Source organism: Hyperolius riggenbachi, chromosome 3 (genome assembly GCF_040937935.1).
Source record: "Hyperolius riggenbachi isolate aHypRig1 chromosome 3, aHypRig1.pri, whole genome shotgun sequence".
In the NCBI taxonomy this organism is placed as follows: Eukaryota; Metazoa; Chordata; class Amphibia; order Anura; family Hyperoliidae; genus Hyperolius; species Hyperolius riggenbachi.
The window spans coordinates 109,538,282-109,557,092 of NC_090648.1; the positions used below are offsets into that span (position 1 = coordinate 109,538,282).

The following is an 18,811-nucleotide window of genomic DNA, read 5'->3' on the forward strand; positions in this document are numbered from 1 at the left end:
GGTTATTGCAGCCAAATGGTCGCCCAGCCTAAGCCTATGCCAACCCCTGCTGCCACCGATACAGTGAGTGTGTAGGTGGACCCACCACCGACGCACACCCTGAGGCCTCTATAACACAGCAGCTGCCCTGTATGGCATGCACTTCAAACGTCCCTGGACGACTGTCTGTTGATTTTCCAAACCACTCAATATGGTACACACATCTCACAATTGCTAGTTTCCTCTTATTCAGCATAAGCCCTTGTATACATTATTACTTTTCTTGCACCAGAGATGACAATGACTATCAATTTTCGTGGGAACAGTCCTCCATCAATAAGTGTCTTGTGCCAAGCCCCGCAGAGCTGTGTGGTGTAACTCACGGCTCCCTGGGTGGAGTATTTCAGGGGAGGATCTCCGCGTCCCTTGGCCGCTGTCTTATCCAGTTGGTCACGCTGCCTGATCCGCAAGGCTCCAGCTCCTAAGGGCGAGCCTCTGTAGCTGCTGGACCGGCCAACGCGTGCATGGTTCCTTTCCGTGTGCGGCGCCTGGTCATGACGCGGAAAACATCCTCCAGCGTCCGGGGTCACGTGAGCGCTCACTGCAGTTCTGGCTCCTCCCGCTGACGCATTTCGCCCCGCCCACGGGGCTTTGTCAAAGCTATGAAGAGTTGCACCATGTGATTCAGGTAGTCCTTTTATTTAAAATCTCAGGGGGTTGGGCTTGTCAAAGAGGACGTATCTTTTTGATGCGCATCTTCTAGTGGAGTTAATTCAATCCCACCATTTCGATAGTATCGATATATATGCTTCAACACAATTATGCAGCATTTACTTGACACACAGCAAGTTGAATCTCCCCTTATTCCTAATACTCCACGCAAAGGGACCGAGCTACTTAGGCAGATTCACTAGGACTGACTCCTCTATGTTTAAAGGGGAACACCTCCGAATGATGAAACACTGTTTCGTCTTGCCTTTTTAATGGTGTACCAAACTTCTATAAGTTCTTACAAGAAGTATGCTAAATTCAGATCAGTGTTCAAGCCCTGAGGGATTCGTGTCCCCAATCTGTAAATCCAAGTAGCTTCAATCTTGTAGAGATCATTCTCAATGTCTCCACCTCTATTTGGGACTTTTTGTTTAATTATTCCTTTGAAACGAAGGCCAGTGGGACGCCCCCCATGAAAATCTTGGAAATGCTGACCTAGAGGACTTTCCTTATCTGCCTCCTCAATGTTGGTTAGATGTTCACCTATACGTTTTCCAAGTTTTCTTTTTGTTTTTCCGATATACAGTAAGCCACAGGGGCACTCAATACAGTAAACAACTCTTTCAGTGGAACATGTTATCAAATCCCTGATCTCATAAGTTTTGGTATTGTTTGCATTTCTGAAGACCTTTGTTCTTTCAGCATAGCAACAGACTCTGCAATTACCACAACTGAACATTCCTCTACTTCTTGGATAATCACTGAGCCATGTTTCTTTCTTTTTTTGTACTATTATATTCCGATCTTACCAATTGATTCTTAAGGTTAGGGGCTCTTTTTGCAGTCATGTATGGTCTTTCTCCTATAATGGAACGTAATCTGTTATCTAGCATCATCACATGCCAATGCTTTTGCAAGAGTTCTTGTAGGCTGGACCAGTGTGAACCAAAAGTGGTCACAAATCTTAGGGGTTCCCCCCTCCCCTTATTGTTCTTCTCTGACTTAGACCCTGTTCTAATTTTATCCAAGATTTCCCCCCTTGGCTTTGACCTTATCCTCTCTTTTTCTCTTTCCAAGAGATCCAAGGGATACCCCCTAGCTAGCTAACAGCCTCCTCTGCAGGTCTTCCGCCTCCACCTCAAAGTCACCATCTGCCGCACAGTTCCGTCTCAATCTATGGAACTGTCCACCTGGTATAGACCTTTTTTGGCAGGGGAGATGGTGACTCGAGAAGTGGAGCAGGGTATTGCCCGCAGTAGGTTTTCTGAATGTGCTGGTAGTTAGCCTCCCATCTTCCTTTTTGATAGTCAAATCCAGGAATGTGATTACCTCTTCACTCCAAACAAAGGTAAACTTCAGATTCCTCTGATTCAGACCCAATCGGTCGACAAACTTCTCCAGAGTTTTTACCGTTCCCCGCCAGACCAGGACCACGTCGTCTATGTACCTCAGCCAGAGCCGTACGTGCTCCTGGAAGAGGCACATAGGGTACACATCCTGCTGCTCCCAGAGGCCCAAATGGAGGCATGCGTATGCCGGGGCGCAGGATGCCCCCATCGACGTGCCCCTGGCCTGGCGGTAAAACAAGCAGTTGTAGTTCAAAAGTAGTTCAAGGGCTTCAAACAGAAATTGGTTGTGGAGTAGTGAATCCGGGAAGTGCTCCTTCAGGAAGAAAGCCACCGCTGCAAGTCCAATCTCGTGGGGAATGGACGTATAGAGTCCCTCAACGTCGATACTGACCAAAAGGTCATCCTTACTTACTGCAAAGCCGTCCAACGCCGCCAATACTTCTCAGGTATCTTTAACGTATGATGGAAGCTCCTCCACCATTCCCTTCAGTTTTTCATCCAAAAATTTCCCCAGGTTCTCCATTGGGCCCCCTATCCCCGATACTATCGGCCGACCCGGGGGGCACTTTAGATTTTTGTGAACCTTAGGAATGATATAAAAAAAACGGTACCCGAAAAGTGCTGACTTCGCAGAAGCTGACTTCCTCCTTTGTGAGCACTCCCAACATTTTTCCCTCCTTGACTAGGCCATTGATTTTTTGTTTAATCATCAAAAAGGGATTTTGATGTAACTTTTGGTATGTATCATAATCATTAAGGAGTCTATAGCATTCGTTTTCATAGTACTCAGCCGACAGGAGGACTACATTGCCCCCCCTTGTCGCTCTCTCTTATAATGATATCTTCCCTTTGTTTTAATCTATCCAGTGCCTCCCTTTCACCCTGCTTTAGATTATCTTTCCCTCTTAGTGGTGTCCACTTAACTTTATAGAGATCTCGTTGCACCAGATCCCTGAAGGATTTAAGATTATGGTTCAAAGGTGGCATATACTTGGACCTTCTCTTTGCACCTGTGGGGTTTGGATTTAAAATCTCTGACCCCTCCTCAACTGTTCCCTAATTTGTACCTTCATCTTTTAAGGATTCCAGGTCTCTCAGGAGTGCCCTGTCATTGAGGTCCAGCTGGACTCCCGACAGGGCCTGATCCTGGGTAGAGTGTTGTTTTTTCTGCCCTTCCCCAAACATAAGTTTCAATATATACTGTAAACTCATCTCACCCACAAACTGGTGCAAATGAAAGTCCCTTACTCAACAATGACATTGAATCCTCATCAAGGGAAATGTTGGCCAAATTGATTACATTACTCCCCATTACTTCTCTTTCTGAATCTTCGCCAATTGGGCCCTTGTCTTCCTGTCTAGCTCTCTCACTTTCTCCTTTTCCTTGTCTTTCTGCTTGTTCTTGTCTTTCTGTGTTTTTAGAATCCCTTTCCCACTGGGCCCTTCCTCCTCCCTTTCTACCTCTTCCTCTACGTCTGCGTCTTCGGTTTCCTGTTCTAAAATAGACACCCCTTTTTTTACCCCCCAACTCCTCTGGCCTCTCTTCGGTGTGGTTCCGATTGAACAACCTGTTTCTAGATCTGCTTCTAGGTCTCCCTCTTTTGCACTCATAAAACTCACCTTCATTCCAAGATTTAACGTCCTCATGAAACTTTTGTTGTTTCTCTTTTTTGATTTTTACTTGATTCTTATCTATTTTTATTTTTAATTGTTTGTTTAGTTTATCAAATTTGGCATGTGTTTGAAAAACATCTAGTTTCTTCTTACTTTCCTCCAATTCTACCCTAAGTTCCTCAAACTGTATTTTTTCCTCTTCTACTATAATCCTCATAATCTCGATACCTCTCTTAATACATTTCTCTTTCCAGACCGCCATAAATCTAGGATTATGGAGATGTCCTGCAGGGATGATCCGTTCTCTCAATCCCCAGGGAACTACTTGTTCCCTAATATAAAACTCCAAAGTTGAGATATCCCATTTCCTTCGCAAGGATTTCATCATGATTTTTTTGTGTTCTCTAAACAGAGGTTCGATTTCTACTACAGCTGCACTGTCCCCTTGTTCCTGGCTATGTTCTCTAAAAGCAGTTTCAATGTCCTGCTCCAACTCTAAAGTTAAAGTGTATGCCATATTGTTGAAAAGTTCTGCTGCTCAATACAAGTCCAACCGTCCTAATATAAAACCACCAATGGGGTATTCAAAACCAACCTGCTGTGTTTAAAGAGACTCTGTAACAAATTGTTTATCTTTATTTCTTCTATGCTATAAGTTCCTATGCCTTTTCTAATGTGGTCTGGCTTACTGCAGCTTTTCCTAATTGCACAGTAGCTGTGTTATCTCTGTTATATGATCTAATCTTCTCTCTATAGTCGGCACAGTCAGGCTGAGGCAGTCAGACTGGAATGTGCAGGGCTGCTTGTGATTAGCTAGAAGCTGTACACACCCCCTGCAGGCTCTGTGTGACTAACACACTCTGCTTAGCTGAGCCTATTAGAAGCTGGTTAGTTTGTTTGTAAACACTGCCTAAAACTGGCAATTACAAGCCAGGTTTGCAGCAGAGAATGGCAGAAACAGCACAGAGGGGACCAGGAGCACATAATGAATAGAATGGTATGCTTTTTATTGTAAGAATTTCAGAGTACAGATTCTCTTTAAGATGCATAATGCCACATCAACTTCAAAATATTTCCATCTCATTCAGGGCAGCTTCTAGGCTAAAATGCACCCAGGGCGAGGGTGTTAAAATTGCGCCCCCCGCGGAGCCAGGTATACATGCCCGATGTATAGGTTAGCCAGGTCTAGTTACACTCAGTATAGGTAGCCAGCTATAGCCCCCCCCCCCCCCAGTATAGGTAGCCAGGCATAGTATAGGTAGCCAGGCACAGGTGCCCCAGTATAGTTGCCCCCATTTAGCCAGGTAGGTGCCTCCAGTATAGGTAGCCGGTATAGTTGCCCCCAGTATAGGTTAGATAGGCAGGTGCCCCCGGTATAGGTTAGATAGGTAGGTGCCCCCAGTACCGGTTAGCTAGGTGGGTGCCTCTAATATAGGGAGTCAGAATAGTTTCCCCCAATACAGGTTAGATAGGTAGGTGCCCCCCAGTATAGGTTAGATTAGGTAGGTGCCCCCCAGTGTGGTTAGATTAGGTAGGTGCCCCCCAGTGTGGTTAGATTAGGTAGATGCCCCCCAGTGTGGTTAGATTAGGTAGGTGTCTCCCAGTATAGGTTAGATTAGGTAGGTGCCCCCCAGTATAGGTTAGATAGGTAGCTGCCCCCCAGTATAGGTTGGATTAGGTAAGTGCCCCCCAGTGTGGTTAGATAGGTAGCTGCCCCCCAGTGTGGTTAGATAGGTAGGTGCCCCCCAGTATAGGTTAGATAGGTAGCTGCCCCCCAGTATAGGTTAGATTAGGTAGCTGCCCCCCAGTGTGGTTAGATAGGTAGCTTCCCGCCCCCAGTAATGGAGGGGGAGTCATCCGCGGGGAGGGCAGCCCGACCTCTCCCTCCCCTTCTCTCCGGGCGCCCTCCGTGCTCCCCCCTCCGAGTGTGACTGCACAGGAAGCGCTGTCTACAGAGCGCATTAGCGCAACTCACCTCCCTCCCTGGTTCCAATCGCCGCCGGTCTCCTCTTCTGTCTTCTACTCACAGCCGCTGATAGTTACACACGCTGCTTCCGGCTAAACAGGAAGCAGCGTGTGTATCTATCAGCGGCTATGAAGAGAAGAGGAGACCGGCGGCGATTGGAACCAGGGAGGGAGGCGAGTTGCGCTAATGCGCTCTGTAGACAGCGCTACCTGTGCAGTCACACTCGGAGGGGGGAGCATGGAGGGCGCCCAGAGAGAAAGGGATGGAGAGGTTGGGCTGACTCTCCCCTCCGTTACTGCGCCCACACTCCTTCAGCGCCCAGGGCGCCCGCTCGGGCCTTACGGCCCTAGTAACGGGCCTGATCTCATTGACCACCCATAGTTAAAAATGCAGTTATTTTTTCTAGGATTTTTATAAATCGCAACAGATTTTTTTCGCTAAAGTTTATCATGCTGTGGCTTATCCTTGAGATCAGAGAGGAAGTTTTGAGTTTAGTTCCAGTTTAAAATCCTCCAAATGGTTCTGCTAAGCTCAATTAACGGAAGTCGACATGCTGGAGACCTTGAGTTCTCTGAACTGGACAAGATACCCGACCCTGTAGTTTAACACCACAATAATTCTACAAGTCCCACTAATATTAAGTGGGAAACAATGTGTGGACAAAACCAGTTCCCAAATTAAGACCATCCCTGCAGATATGTTTTGGTGCATGCTTCTTACCCATGTTGTCACCGCTATGACAAGTTTACTTTTGGAACACACAATGCACAGGCAAGCGTAGTGGCTGATGAGGTTTTTATGCCAACAGTAATCTACAGAACTGGTTAAACCAACTAAATGTTCTCAGCCTTGACATTCCCCAGGATAATGATGCTCAATGGCCTAGACAGAAATTACAGACTTCAGGTGTCCTTTAATAAATGACCTGCTCGCATGTATTTCATTAGACAGATGAAGCTCCGCCTCCTCCAGTGGCCTTCTAAAGCTCTATGACCACTGCTACCTGTGTTGCCATAGGCCGCCCTCAGCTCAGCAGCCACCAATTAGGCTGAGGCTGCCAAGCTGTGGGTGTGCCACGGCAATGCAGGTTTGGGTGGCCAGAGATTCAGCAGAAGCATCGCGGCAGCTTTTTTGAGGTGTGATAGTAGAGTAGGGGGTATTAACTCCGAGACCCCCCCCCCCCCCCAACCCCCGATCCTGCAGCATTCAGACAGAGCCTTACATGACTTGAACTACCTACTGAGAGTTATGTGTGTGCTGAATACAAAGTATTACATGGAAATATACTGTAAATATACCTAGCTCCCAACTTACCCAGTGTGTCTGGGGCTGTAGGACACAGGTGCCTTACTTGAAGCGTCCACTCGAGGATCTCCAGGTAATCCTCCATTTTGCTGTACTTGAATATGTCACTGATGTTTTGTCCAGATGATCCCAGAAACCTATAGAGACAAGCAGTCACAATCTGCACTATGAGATGCATCTAGTCTATCATAGCTAGCAAATGCAAGGGTGTTACCTGACACCATCAATGTCGGCTTCGTAGGGGTTGGTCACCAACTGCAGGGTGGAATACGGTGCAGACTGAGGAAACATGCAGCGGTGCAGGGGTTGCTGCGGCAAGATGTAATTTGTAGGATCGAAGGCTCCTGGCATCACGTCTACAAAGACAGAGCCCTATAGACAGAGAAAAGACAATCAAGCCACGGCTCTTCTGATGACTCCAGCATGCCAAACGCTTCCAGTAGGCTGAAGATTATCCTTCATGTCCCACAATGCAATGAAGAAGACAGAAGGCAACTTACACTGAGCTGGAGGAGGATCTCATCCAGCATCTTCACAGCTTCTACGCTGGCGGCTTGAGTCTTCTTACTCAGGTATTTGGCCTGGGAGTAAAAACAGACAAAAGTTAGCACCAAAAATAAGCTTTCAGGATATCTGTTATTGTAGCACCAATATTTATCAATTAAGTGGTAGAATTTGACTGATTGTCCCTCATTATCCCTCAAATACCATAACAACTAACGATTCTCAATTTTGCCTAGCTAGGCCTCGGAATCATGTGATCTAGTATTACAGCACAGCCAACAGCTCCATGCTCTCCCTTTTCTCCTCGCTCAAAGTAAGAAACACAGCCTGGGCAAAGCCCCTCCCCCAGCACACTTAGGAGTCCATCATTCTATTCTCCCCTCCTACAAGCAAGCCCCGACTGTTTGTCTCTACTACACTGGGCAGTGCTAGCCGTATAACTAGTTCGCAGTCCAACTCCTCCTTGCTCAGTCCGAAGATGTAAAGACATTGGCAGGAAGAGGCTATAAAACAGGGGTCTCAAACTCGCGGCCCGCGGGCCATTTGCGGCCCGCGATACAATATTTTGTGGCCCCAGGGCCCCAGAGCTTGTAGGGGCCCCCAGTGGCTACAAGAGGAAAAAAAATTTTTTCAAATCGGCCTTATAGTTTTTGAGAAAATTGATTTTAAAGTTGCAAAGGAAAAAAATACACATTTAAAAACCCGCCGACTTTAATGGTTAATAGCAAATCCACCTTAAATGCTAGAAACCCTAAATTTGCAGGATATGTTAAGGAGATCATTAGGAATAAGAGGAAAAAACAATTTTTCAAAAAGACCTTATAGTTTTTGAGAAAATCGATTTTAAAGTTTCAAAGGAAAATAGTATACTTTTAAATGCGGTAAATGTCACTTTTAGTAGCAAGCCTAACGGTAGTGTAATTTTACATGTATCAAAAGAAAGAGCAATACATTTCCTGACGGGGTTTCCAGGGGGTCCATACGCAGCCGCAGCGCTTTGGCCAGGGATCGCTATACAGCCGTAATATGGCTGTATGAAGATTCCTGGCATTTTTTCCTATTTTCCCAATTTTTTTTTTTATGTTTAGAGTGGGCGGGCAGAGGCGGCGATCCGCCGCGATTGACTTCAGGAGGGGCAGAGCTGAAGCTGAAAGCTCTGCCCCTTCCAGGAAATGCCGGCGGATTGCCCCCCGGGGCGATTTGGGGGCTCTGCAGCCCTCGTTTTGCGGCGGGGACATGTGAACTCCCTTATGCGGCCCAGCCTCATCCTGACTTTGCCTCCTGCGGCCCCCGGGTAAATTGAGTTTGAGACCCCTGCTATAAAACCACAAACAGGCACCTGTTCAAGCTCCATTTAGACATGCCTTGAATCTTTATTTTGCAGTGAATGCTGGATGAAATGACAATTTTCATTAAGCAGGAAGTGGTGCAGAATTAAATATACCCTAGAGAGTGAATAGTTTATCTTGTTTTATGTAACTATAAGTCTCAGACACAACTCTCTGGATTACTCACCTTATTTAAGGAGTCTTTGCTCTGTGTGTTCTCGCTGAGGAGATTTCCAGCCAGTATGACGCGGGATATCTGGGCTGCACAGCTCTGCTCTTCCTCCGCTCCGGCCTGTCCAGTCACAAAATCCAGCAGCAGCTGTAACCCCAATAGGCTGTCACCGCTGGCCCCGCCCAGGCCCAAACCAGATGTCAGCAACACATACCTGCAGCAATGGAGACAGAATATTATAATGTGCCATAAACTAAAGTACAGCATCTGCATCACGTGAAGCCTTGCTTATCTGTCCCCCACAACAGCCTTGATGCAGATCTACACCACAGATAATCTGCAGGACAACATCACTATTATTATTTATTGTATTTATAAAGCGCCAACATATTACATAGTGCTCTACAATAAATACATGCAATGATAAAAGAGATTACGGACGTAACAAGATTTTACAACAGAGGACAAAGTTCTACAAGGCAAATGGTACAAAATACATGATCATGTGATTTTAGGCTGGTTAGGTAGGTCCAGTAATACAAGTACAGGCTGTCATAGGAAAGGAGCACAAGAGCATGTAGAATACAGTAGCGAAGGGGGGACCCTGCCACAGGCTTACAATCTACAATAAACTGAAATCAAAAGAATTTGCGATGGAACAGGAATATGGTACTCATTTTCTGACTAAAAATAAGGCAAAACAATGGAAAAAAGGAATAGGAACACTACAAATGAAAAACATCTGAAAACGGCTTCAAAGCTGCAGGAAGTGTCACGAGGCTCCAAAACGTCCAGCTAGTCACATGGCGGCTAGACACAAGTGTGCCTGGGCGGTGCGTGGCCCCCATTTGCAATATTAGCATCTCAGTACGATGCCTCCACGAGTATCCACACACCTGCAGGCTCCAAACGCAACTTTCATATGCGAACTGCGAGTACTTCACACGTGAACTGATTATTTTTGCATCGCATGGTAAGTCACTAAAACCAGGACCTGAATTCTGAAAGGTATCTGAATATTCTTGTCTGAAGCACGAGTAACTACCAACCAGTACTTTACTCTGTGAAGTCCCAGTCCTCGTTTATTCCTACTTTTTGTAGTCTGGCAGCAAGTCTACAGGCGAGAAGTGGCAATATCTAAGGAATGGGACTTCACGGAGACAAAGTATATGTATATAGATAAATAAGGCTTCTCTGAGGAGAACAAAAAAAAATGCCCTTTCTTTAAAAATAGATACCCACTGAACGCTAGTACCAGAGCCGGGACAAGGTCCTCCAGCACCCAAGGCTGAGACGCCAAAGTGCGCCCCTCCATCCCTCCACCCCAGCCGTCACAAACTGATTGCTATTAGACTAGAGGTACCCCAGGGCCCCCAACACCTTAATCTCTAGTTATCTGGCTTGTAGTCACTTCCATGTATCTCATTTTCTTATTTATTTCTGCTTCAAACACAATTAGGAATGACAGCTGAATGAATTCTGCGCCCCCTCCTACACTGCGCCCTGAGGCTGGAGCCTCTTCAGCCTATGCCTCGGCCCGGCCCTGGCTAGTACATAAAATTCCAGCAGTAGACCCGATTCCTTGGTCCTTCCCCATGAACCTACAGAAAAGCAGCAATGAGATTGAATACTTTAAGAGGAAAGCAGAACCCGGAACAAAGTTAGACGATAGTCATTGCATAGTGACCTAAAAGAATCCATTACAGTAACCAAAACCCATGGGCAGATAGTGCCGGAAGAGCGGACAGCTAGAACTAGGGGACTTCAGTAAAAAAAAAAATAAAAAAAATCAACACCTCTCCGGTATTCTTCACTGTACACTCTGCGTTCCAAGGAGGAACAATGGTGGTGAGGCAGTTTAGAGATGTGCATGCTCATGAGATGCTCCACCGTGGGTGCACTCCGGAACAGCTGAAAAGGTAGCTGAACCTGCCACCACCCATATTCTACAGGTTGTCACTATCACTACTTGGTTACTGATGAGGATGAAGGAGAAGCATAACACCTGCCCACTAATTGGAGACAGTTCTTCACATGCCTAAAATTGTGGTTGCCTATAGCAACCCATGTTTGTGAGTAGTTGTTACTTAATTACATTTCCCAAAAATACTACACTATTGGCACTCCTGGCGCCCTTTCCAAACCTGAAATTCATCTCTCGGACCTGCCTAAAACACAATTGGAGGATGCCAAACACGCGTTATGGATTAATCGGACCGCTCACCGGCTCCCAATGAGAAGTGCACTGGCAAAGCAGTGGTAAAATTACTGGTACTAACAGGAAAAGAGGGGAGCAACGCGCGTTACCATAGCAATGTGTGTTACCCGAATAGGAAAGTAGGAACTAATATTGCCATGCGCTGTCTGCATACAGCAGTTTTACCGCTGCTTTGTGCACCATGCCCATTGTGCCCGAGTGTCTTGGCAATGTACATCGAATCCTTCTTTTTCTTGCTTTTGTGCTTATGTGAGTTGCTACATAATGGGCAAATCAAACTAAAAGAGAGCTCTGAGCTCCTTGTACTTATAGAAGTCTAATTATCAGCATAATTACTAGCTGCACATATCTGCAGACATAAAAAAAAATGTACACCCTGATGAGTTTACAGTACATCTCCACAGTCTGTACTCACCAGTGTAGCAAGTAGTAGCATGCTGCAAAGGAAAAGCATGACAGCACTAAGGAGGCTGTCCGATAGTTCTTTTTTTTAGAAAGAGGTGGCTGGACACCATCTCTGCTATAAGCTGATGTAGAATCCTTAGTGGTTATGATGACTCAGTTGGGTCAACGTGGGTCGTGCTCCAGAATAATACAAAGGACCACTGGAAGTAGTCGCAGAGGTAACACCTGGGACAGGGGAGGAGACAATGCAAGATGGGAGGAGGTGCCCCAATTGTGATACAATGTGTAGTAAGTGGAGGTAAGTAATAGGAACAGTCTTACCTCATGATAAGAGGTTAATATTTTTATTGTTAGACACCAATAAAAAGATTTTGTCTCTCTGAGACAGATATATATATAGCTCAGACACTGTTTCGTATTGACCTGAGGAAGCGGGCAGGTCCCATGAAATGCGTTGGGGCGCCTCCTCCCATCTTGCATCCTACTGTGTTTTGCTTTACTTTGATGTTCATATGGGGGGGGGGGGGGGGGAGGGGAGCGCGCGCGCGAGAGAGAGAGAATATCTGTCTGTGCTTCAAAAGCTCAGCACCTGTGCAGCTATAATTTCTTCCAGCTCAAACAACTCTTTTTTAGGGATAAATCAGACAGCGGGAACATGGTTTCCTGTTTTTCCTGGATACGTGCCAATATTTGGGACCATTCCTTGTTGTCACTTTCTCTTTATCACAGGCAACACAAACTGTGTCTGCATTAAACTAAATAAAAAATGTAAGTGGAATATAAGCAGGGCGTTGGTTACAGTTACATACCAGTTACCCTGATTTTCATGGATTACCTATGACTGCTTAAGCATTCTTTTATAAAGCACAACACATTAATGAAAGACATTAGCATACATCATACTGTTAAGAGTTAGTATTAGGCGCTGATGCTGTAAAGTCAAGCATGTACAGACACGATAGACTGCAGCGAATAGTCAGCCGTATGAATAAGTCCTAAGCAAGCAGAACATAAAAATGTAATAACCATTCCTGGAGCTGTGGCCATGAATCCCGCAGAGCATCAGCCTGTCACATGATCAGAGCTGTAACTGATCACAGCACCGCGCTCTTCCGCTCTCATAACAACAAATCTAAGCAAACTGTACATGTGCCTCCAATTACGGGGCTGCTAGTTTGCAAAACCCTCATGACAGAGCCTCCCTTTGTACTTTCCAAAATGATCACAAGTTTATTCTTCCATAAAATCAGGCACAATTCCAAACCCATCAAGACACATTAGAATCTGTGTTTATTCTTGTGGCTTAACTTAACTGAATTATGCAGTGCAGTGTGTGATATACAGAACTATAGAGCGAGAGCAACGGACGCATGAAGAGCCCGGTGAACTGCAATTGCCATTTGCAGCGATCCCATCCCGTTGCTCTTCTCCATAGGACAGTACATGGAGCTCAGTCAGTCTGACGCATGTTAAAGGGAACCTGAAGTGGGATAGGATATGGAGGCTGCCACATTTATTTCCTTTTAAGAAATACCAGTTGCCTGGCTGTCCTGCTGATCCTCCGCCTCTAATACTTTTAGCCATAGGCCCTGAACAAGCATGCAGCAGATCAGGTGTTTGACATGATTGTCAGATCTGACAAAAATAGCTGTATGCTTGGTTCTGGTGTTATTTAGACAGTACTGCAGCCAAATAGACCAGCAGGGCTGCCAGGCAACTGGTATTGCTTATAAGGTAATAAATATGGCAGCCTCCATCTGCCTTTCACTTCATTTGTCCTTTAGGCCCTAATCGCACTGGGAATCGCAAAATGCTAGAAAAAAAAATCATGAACGTTTTGCAAAGAGATTTTCCTGTGATATTTCACTGAACAGGAAAGTGATTTTGGAGTGATTGTGTTTTGTGATTCTTTAATATTGAATTACAATTGCTCCAAAAATGATTCACGCACCAAGTTTGAGATTTCAGCAAATTGCTAATCACTGGTGATTGCTACAGTGTGAACATTACCATTGATTTGCAATGCCACAGTGCTTTTTCAAGCGCTAGTGATTTACAGACAAGCTGAAATCATATAAGAAAAGAAAAACATTCATGAACCATGCAGTGGTGGCTGGAAAGTGTAATGGTGCAGGGCTCTGCCTCTGACACAGGAGGCTCTCGGCTATTCCTGTTCAGTAAGCCAGCACCTATTCAGTAGGATATCTTGGGCAAGACTCCCTAACACTGCTACTGCCTACTGAGCACGCTGTAGTAACTGCAGCTCTGGAGCTTTGAGGCCGCCTGGAGAAAAAGCAATAAAAATGTTCTGTGTCTTGTTTGTCTTGCAAAAAAAATAAAAAAACACAGCAAAATTGGAAGTCACGCAATCAGTCTAATGACCATCATATGAGGAGCTCACAAGGCTGGGAAAATACACAGAGCAACATTTAAAGAGGAGCTGTCAGCCATACTATCTCAGGAAAAATAACAAATATATAAGTAGATAAATACTTGCTCTACTTAAATAACTTATGTATTGCACTGTCCAAATTATGATTCCTGTGACTTTTATAAAGGAAAAGTAGAGAATCCTATTCTAGACAGTTTCCATATTTATTTGTGGCTATTTTGAAGCCAGTCACGATGTAATACCTGCCCTTAGTCTCCTCGCCTGATTTGCCCGCCCTTCACTATAGAAAGTGCATTGCTTCAGCCTGAGAAATTTTGGCCAATCAGAGAGGAACAGAGGTGTGGGAGGGGAAAACAGGAGGGAAAGAGGCTTCAGCCAATTAGGCTGCATTAGTTAAAGAGAGTCTGAGGCGAGAATAGATCTCGCTTCAGACCTCATAGCTAGCAGGGGCATGTGTGCCCCTGCTAAAACGACGCCGCTATCCCGCGGCTTAACGGGGGTCCCTGTCCCCCCAAATCCCCTCCGTAATGCGGGGGAGCGCTTCCTGGTTGGGGCAGGGCTAACCGCCGCAACCCTGCCCCACGCGCGTCTTTCAGACGCGTATCTTCGCCTCTCCCCCGCCCCTCTCAGTCTTCCTTCACTGAGAGGGGCGGGGGAGAGGCGGCAATGCGCGTCTGATAGACGCGCTGGGAGGCAGGGCTGCAGCCGTTAGCCCTGCCTCCAGGAAGGAAAATTCTGCGACCAAAATGACGACCAAGGTTTGCGGGGGGTGGGTTGGGGGTGAAGGGACCCCCGTTAAGCCGCGGGATAGCGGCGTTTTAGCAGGGGCACACGTGCCCCTGCTATATATGAGAGCTGAAGCGAGATTTAGTCTCGCTTCAGTGTCTCTTTAAGTCTGAAGGGAAGTAGGGAAGCAAAAAAGACAACCCAGCATGCCCTGCAACTTCTCTTTAGTGTACCAAATAAGAGTCATGTAAATTGGGGAATGATAATTTATCAACAAGAAAAGTAATAGTGATTTTAACTTTTGGATTGCCTGGTTAGCATCCTTATTACTTGTTTACCAGATAAAAATAAAGAATTGATTTTTGATTTTATGCCCGACAGCTTAAAGGGCTCTGGGCTCAAAGCTCACAGATAGCCAGCGGCTAACACAACATCCCAAAATAAACGAGATTATTAGTGCCACATATCTATCCAACAGGCATGTGGTTTAAGTCCCTTTGCCGATGTCAAGGGGGTCCCTATGCTAACAGTGAATGCATCTGCATCCTACACATAAAAAGGAGCATATCCACGTTTAGACACATCTGATATAGGTAAAAAGCTTAAGAGCAACCTGGCCTGTGGACGACCTCCAGTAAGTTTGCTTTTAAAGGATACCCGAAGTGACATGTGACATGATGAGAGAGACATATGTAGTATAATGACAAGCACACAAATAACTATGCTGTGTTCCTTTTCTTCTTTCTCTGCCTGAAAGAGCTAAACATCAGGTATGTAAGTGGCAGTTCCTGTCTGAGTCAGGACTGGGTCAGACTACATAATAAGAAATTACAACTATAAAACACTTTCCTAGCAGGAAATGGCTTCTGAGAGCAGGAAAGAGAAGAAGGGGTAAATGGTTCATAGATTTTAGCTCTGGCATACTTCAATTAACGTGTCATTGAGCAAAAGCAAAACAGTAAAGCTTCAAAAGTAGATTTAAATAAAAAATAAAACTGTGGAATTCCTTAATCTATTGCTGTCGCGTCACACCAATGGGGGTGGCCACGGGGGCAGCCCCAGGACCGCCTAACGCCGATCAGCGTAAAGTCCTGGGGCTTGCTTTTGCAGGAGATCGCACACACATCTCCGCTTGGTAGGCAGAGCAGTCTGCAAGCGGCGGAAACTCTTAGACGGCAAAACCGCCGTCTAATTACCATGCACAGCGCTGCGATCTAAGGCAGCGCTGTACTGGGGACAGCCGTGTGACAGAGGCTCAGGGGTGATCGGGATCACTTGTGTGCAGAGTTGTGCGGCCCTGCAGCTTGGCCTTAAAGCTGTATTGGCCTATTTTACAAAAAAAATGGCCAGGTCTTTAGGGGGGGGTTAACACTATGGCCCTCAAGAGGATAGATACAATTGTTTATTTCATTAGTTTATTTTCACCTTGGGTGTTGTTTAGGGTGCCCATTAACCGTACAATTTTTTCACCAAATGCGATCTTTCGATGCAATTTTATAGATCAAATTGCATAGAAAATTTGCCGTATATGAAGGCAATCAATAAGGAGCGATTCTTTGGTCGATTGCTAAATAGGATAAAATCGATTTGAAAGTTGGATTTTATGATTGAATTTGAAGAACAAATCGTTCAGTTAATGTGTACAATCGATAATTACCGTCCAATTATTTTCAATCGTAAAAATTGCAGCAAAAGATCGCATTTGGTGAAAAAAAATTGTACCGTTAATTGGCGCTTTTAGGGTTTTTATCCTACAGTGGAGGAAATTATTATTTGACCCCTCACCGATTTTGTAAGTTTGTCCAATGACAAAGAAATGAAAAGTCTCAGAACAGTATCATTTCAATGGTAGGTTTATTTTAACAGTGGCAGATAGCACATCAAAAGGAAAATCGACAAAATAACCTTAAAGTGACTCCGAGCTCAGAGTAAAAATAAAATTTGAACTTACCCTGGGCTTTCTCCATCCCAGCCCTGGTCGGGACGTCCCACGCCGGCCTCCTGGCTCTTCTCCCGGCGGCTGTCCGCATAGCGCGGACAGGCCGGTCCCCCGGGCGACACTGGCGAGTGTCGGGCCTTCTTCTTCCGTATACGTCACGAATGACGTCACATGACGGCGGCCGGTGTGACAGCACGGCGCATGCGCGGTTTAATCGCACATGCGCCGTGCTGTCACGCCGGCCGCCGTCATGACGCGCGGCGGCCGGCGTGTGACGTCATTCGTGACGTATACGGAAGGAGAAGGCCCGACGCTCGCCAGTGTCGCCCGGGGGACCGGCCTGTCCGCGCTATGCGGACAGCCGCCGGGAGAAGAGCCAGGAGGCTGGCGTGGGACGTCCCGGCCAGGGCTGGGATGAAGAAAGCCCCGGGTAAGTTCAAATTTTATTTTTACTCTGAGCTCGGAGTCCCTTTAAATAAAAGATAGCAACTGATTTGCCCATGTTTGCAAGCACAGAGGTCAAACGTTTCTTGTAATTGATGACCAAGTTTGCACACATTTTAGGAGGAATGTTGGTCCACTCCTCTTTGCAGATCATCTCTAAATCCCTAAGGTTTCGAGGCCGTCTCTGTGCAACTCTGAGCTTGAGCTCCCTCCATAGGTTTTCTATTGGATTAAGGTCCGGAGACTGACTAGGCCACTCCATGACCTTAATGCGCTTCTTCTTGAGCCACTCCTTTGTTGCCTTTGCTGTATGTTTTGGGTCATTGTCGTGCTGGAACACCAATCCACGACCCATTTTCAGTTTCCTGGCAGAGGGAAGGAGGTTGTCGTTCAGGATTTCACGATACATGGCTCCGTCCATTTTCCCGTTAATGCGATTAAGTTGTCCTGTGCCCTTAGCAGAAAAACACCCCCAAAGCAAAATGTTTCCACCCCCATGCTTGACGGTGGGGACGGTGTTTTGGGGGTCATAGGCAGCATTTTTCTTCCTCCAAACACAGCGAGTTGAGTTAATGCCAAAGAGCTCTATTTTGGTCTCATCAGACCACAGCACCTTCTCCCAGTCACTCACAGAATCATTCAGGTGTTCATTGGCAAACTTCAGACGGGCCTGCACATGTGCCTTCTCGAGCAGGGGGACCTTGCGAGCCCTGCAGGATTTTAATCCATTGCGGTGTAATGTGTTTCCAATGGTTTTCTTGGTGACTGTGGTCCCTGCTAATTTGAGGTCATTCACTAACTGCTCCCGTGTAGTTCTAGGATGCTTTTTCACCTTTCTCAGAACCATTGACACCCCACGAGGTGAGATCTTGCCTGGAGCCCCAGAGCGAGGTCGATTGATGGTCATTTTGTGCTCCTTATATTTTCGAACAATCGCACCAACAGTTGTCACCTTCTCTCCCAGCTTCTTGCTAATGGTTTTGTAGCCCATTCCAGCCTTGTGCAGGTCTACAATTTTGTCTCTGACATCCTTGGACAGCTCTTTGGTCTTTCCCATGTTGGAGAGTTTGGAGTCTGCTTGATTGATTGATTCTGTGGACAGGTGTCTTTTATACAGGTGACTATGAAGACAGGTGTCCTTAATGAGGGTGACTAATTGAGTAGAAGTGTCTAACCACTCTGTGGGAGCCAGAACTCTTAATGGTTGGTAGGGGTTCAAAAACTTATTTCACTCAATGAAATGCAAATCAGTTGCTATCCTTTAAGGTCATTTTTTCGATTTTCCTTTTGATGTGCTATCTGCCACTGTTAAAATAAACCTACCATTGAAATTATACTGTTCTGAGACTTTTCATTTCTTTGTCATTGAACAAACTTACAAAATCAGTGAGGGGTCAAATAATTATTTCCTCCACTGTATATCAGACATGTATCCAATTGTGGATACGCTCATTGTATGTGTAGGATGCATCCACCGTTAGCATAGGTACCCCTCTAGGAGATTGGCCTTGACGCTTGCAGAGGGATTAACCCACATGCCTGTTTATTTTGGGATGTTGAGTTAGCCACTGGCCATCTGAGTTTTGAGCCCAGGTCCCTTTAAATTTTGCTCCAGAGCAAAGGGTAATGGTGTGTACACACTTGAAAACTAAACATTAGCTTACCTGGTAATTTAATTTTAAGTAACCCTCCAGGACAGGTATACATCGAGATTTGGCCCCTCCCAGGAAACATCCACAAGCCTCTCTATAAATAAAAA

General features: G+C 45.8%; 1 protein-coding gene across 2 annotated transcripts in view; it reads right to left on the bottom strand.

The window, feature by feature from the left end:
* Positions 1-18,811, bottom strand: part of POLD2 (DNA polymerase delta 2, accessory subunit) — a 115,905-nt gene that overhangs the window by 70,258 nt on the left and 26,836 nt on the right. For both annotated transcript variants that reach the window (XM_068274755.1, XM_068274754.1), the window contains exons 6-9: positions 8,944-9,142; positions 7,425-7,505; positions 7,139-7,296; positions 6,934-7,061 (exon numbers count right to left, since the gene is read on the bottom strand). In XM_068274755.1, coding sequence (XP_068130856.1) covers positions 6,934-7,061; positions 7,139-7,296; positions 7,425-7,505; positions 8,944-9,142 — 566 coding nt within the window. The remainder of the gene's footprint in view (positions 1-6,933; positions 7,062-7,138; positions 7,297-7,424; positions 7,506-8,943; positions 9,143-18,811) is intronic.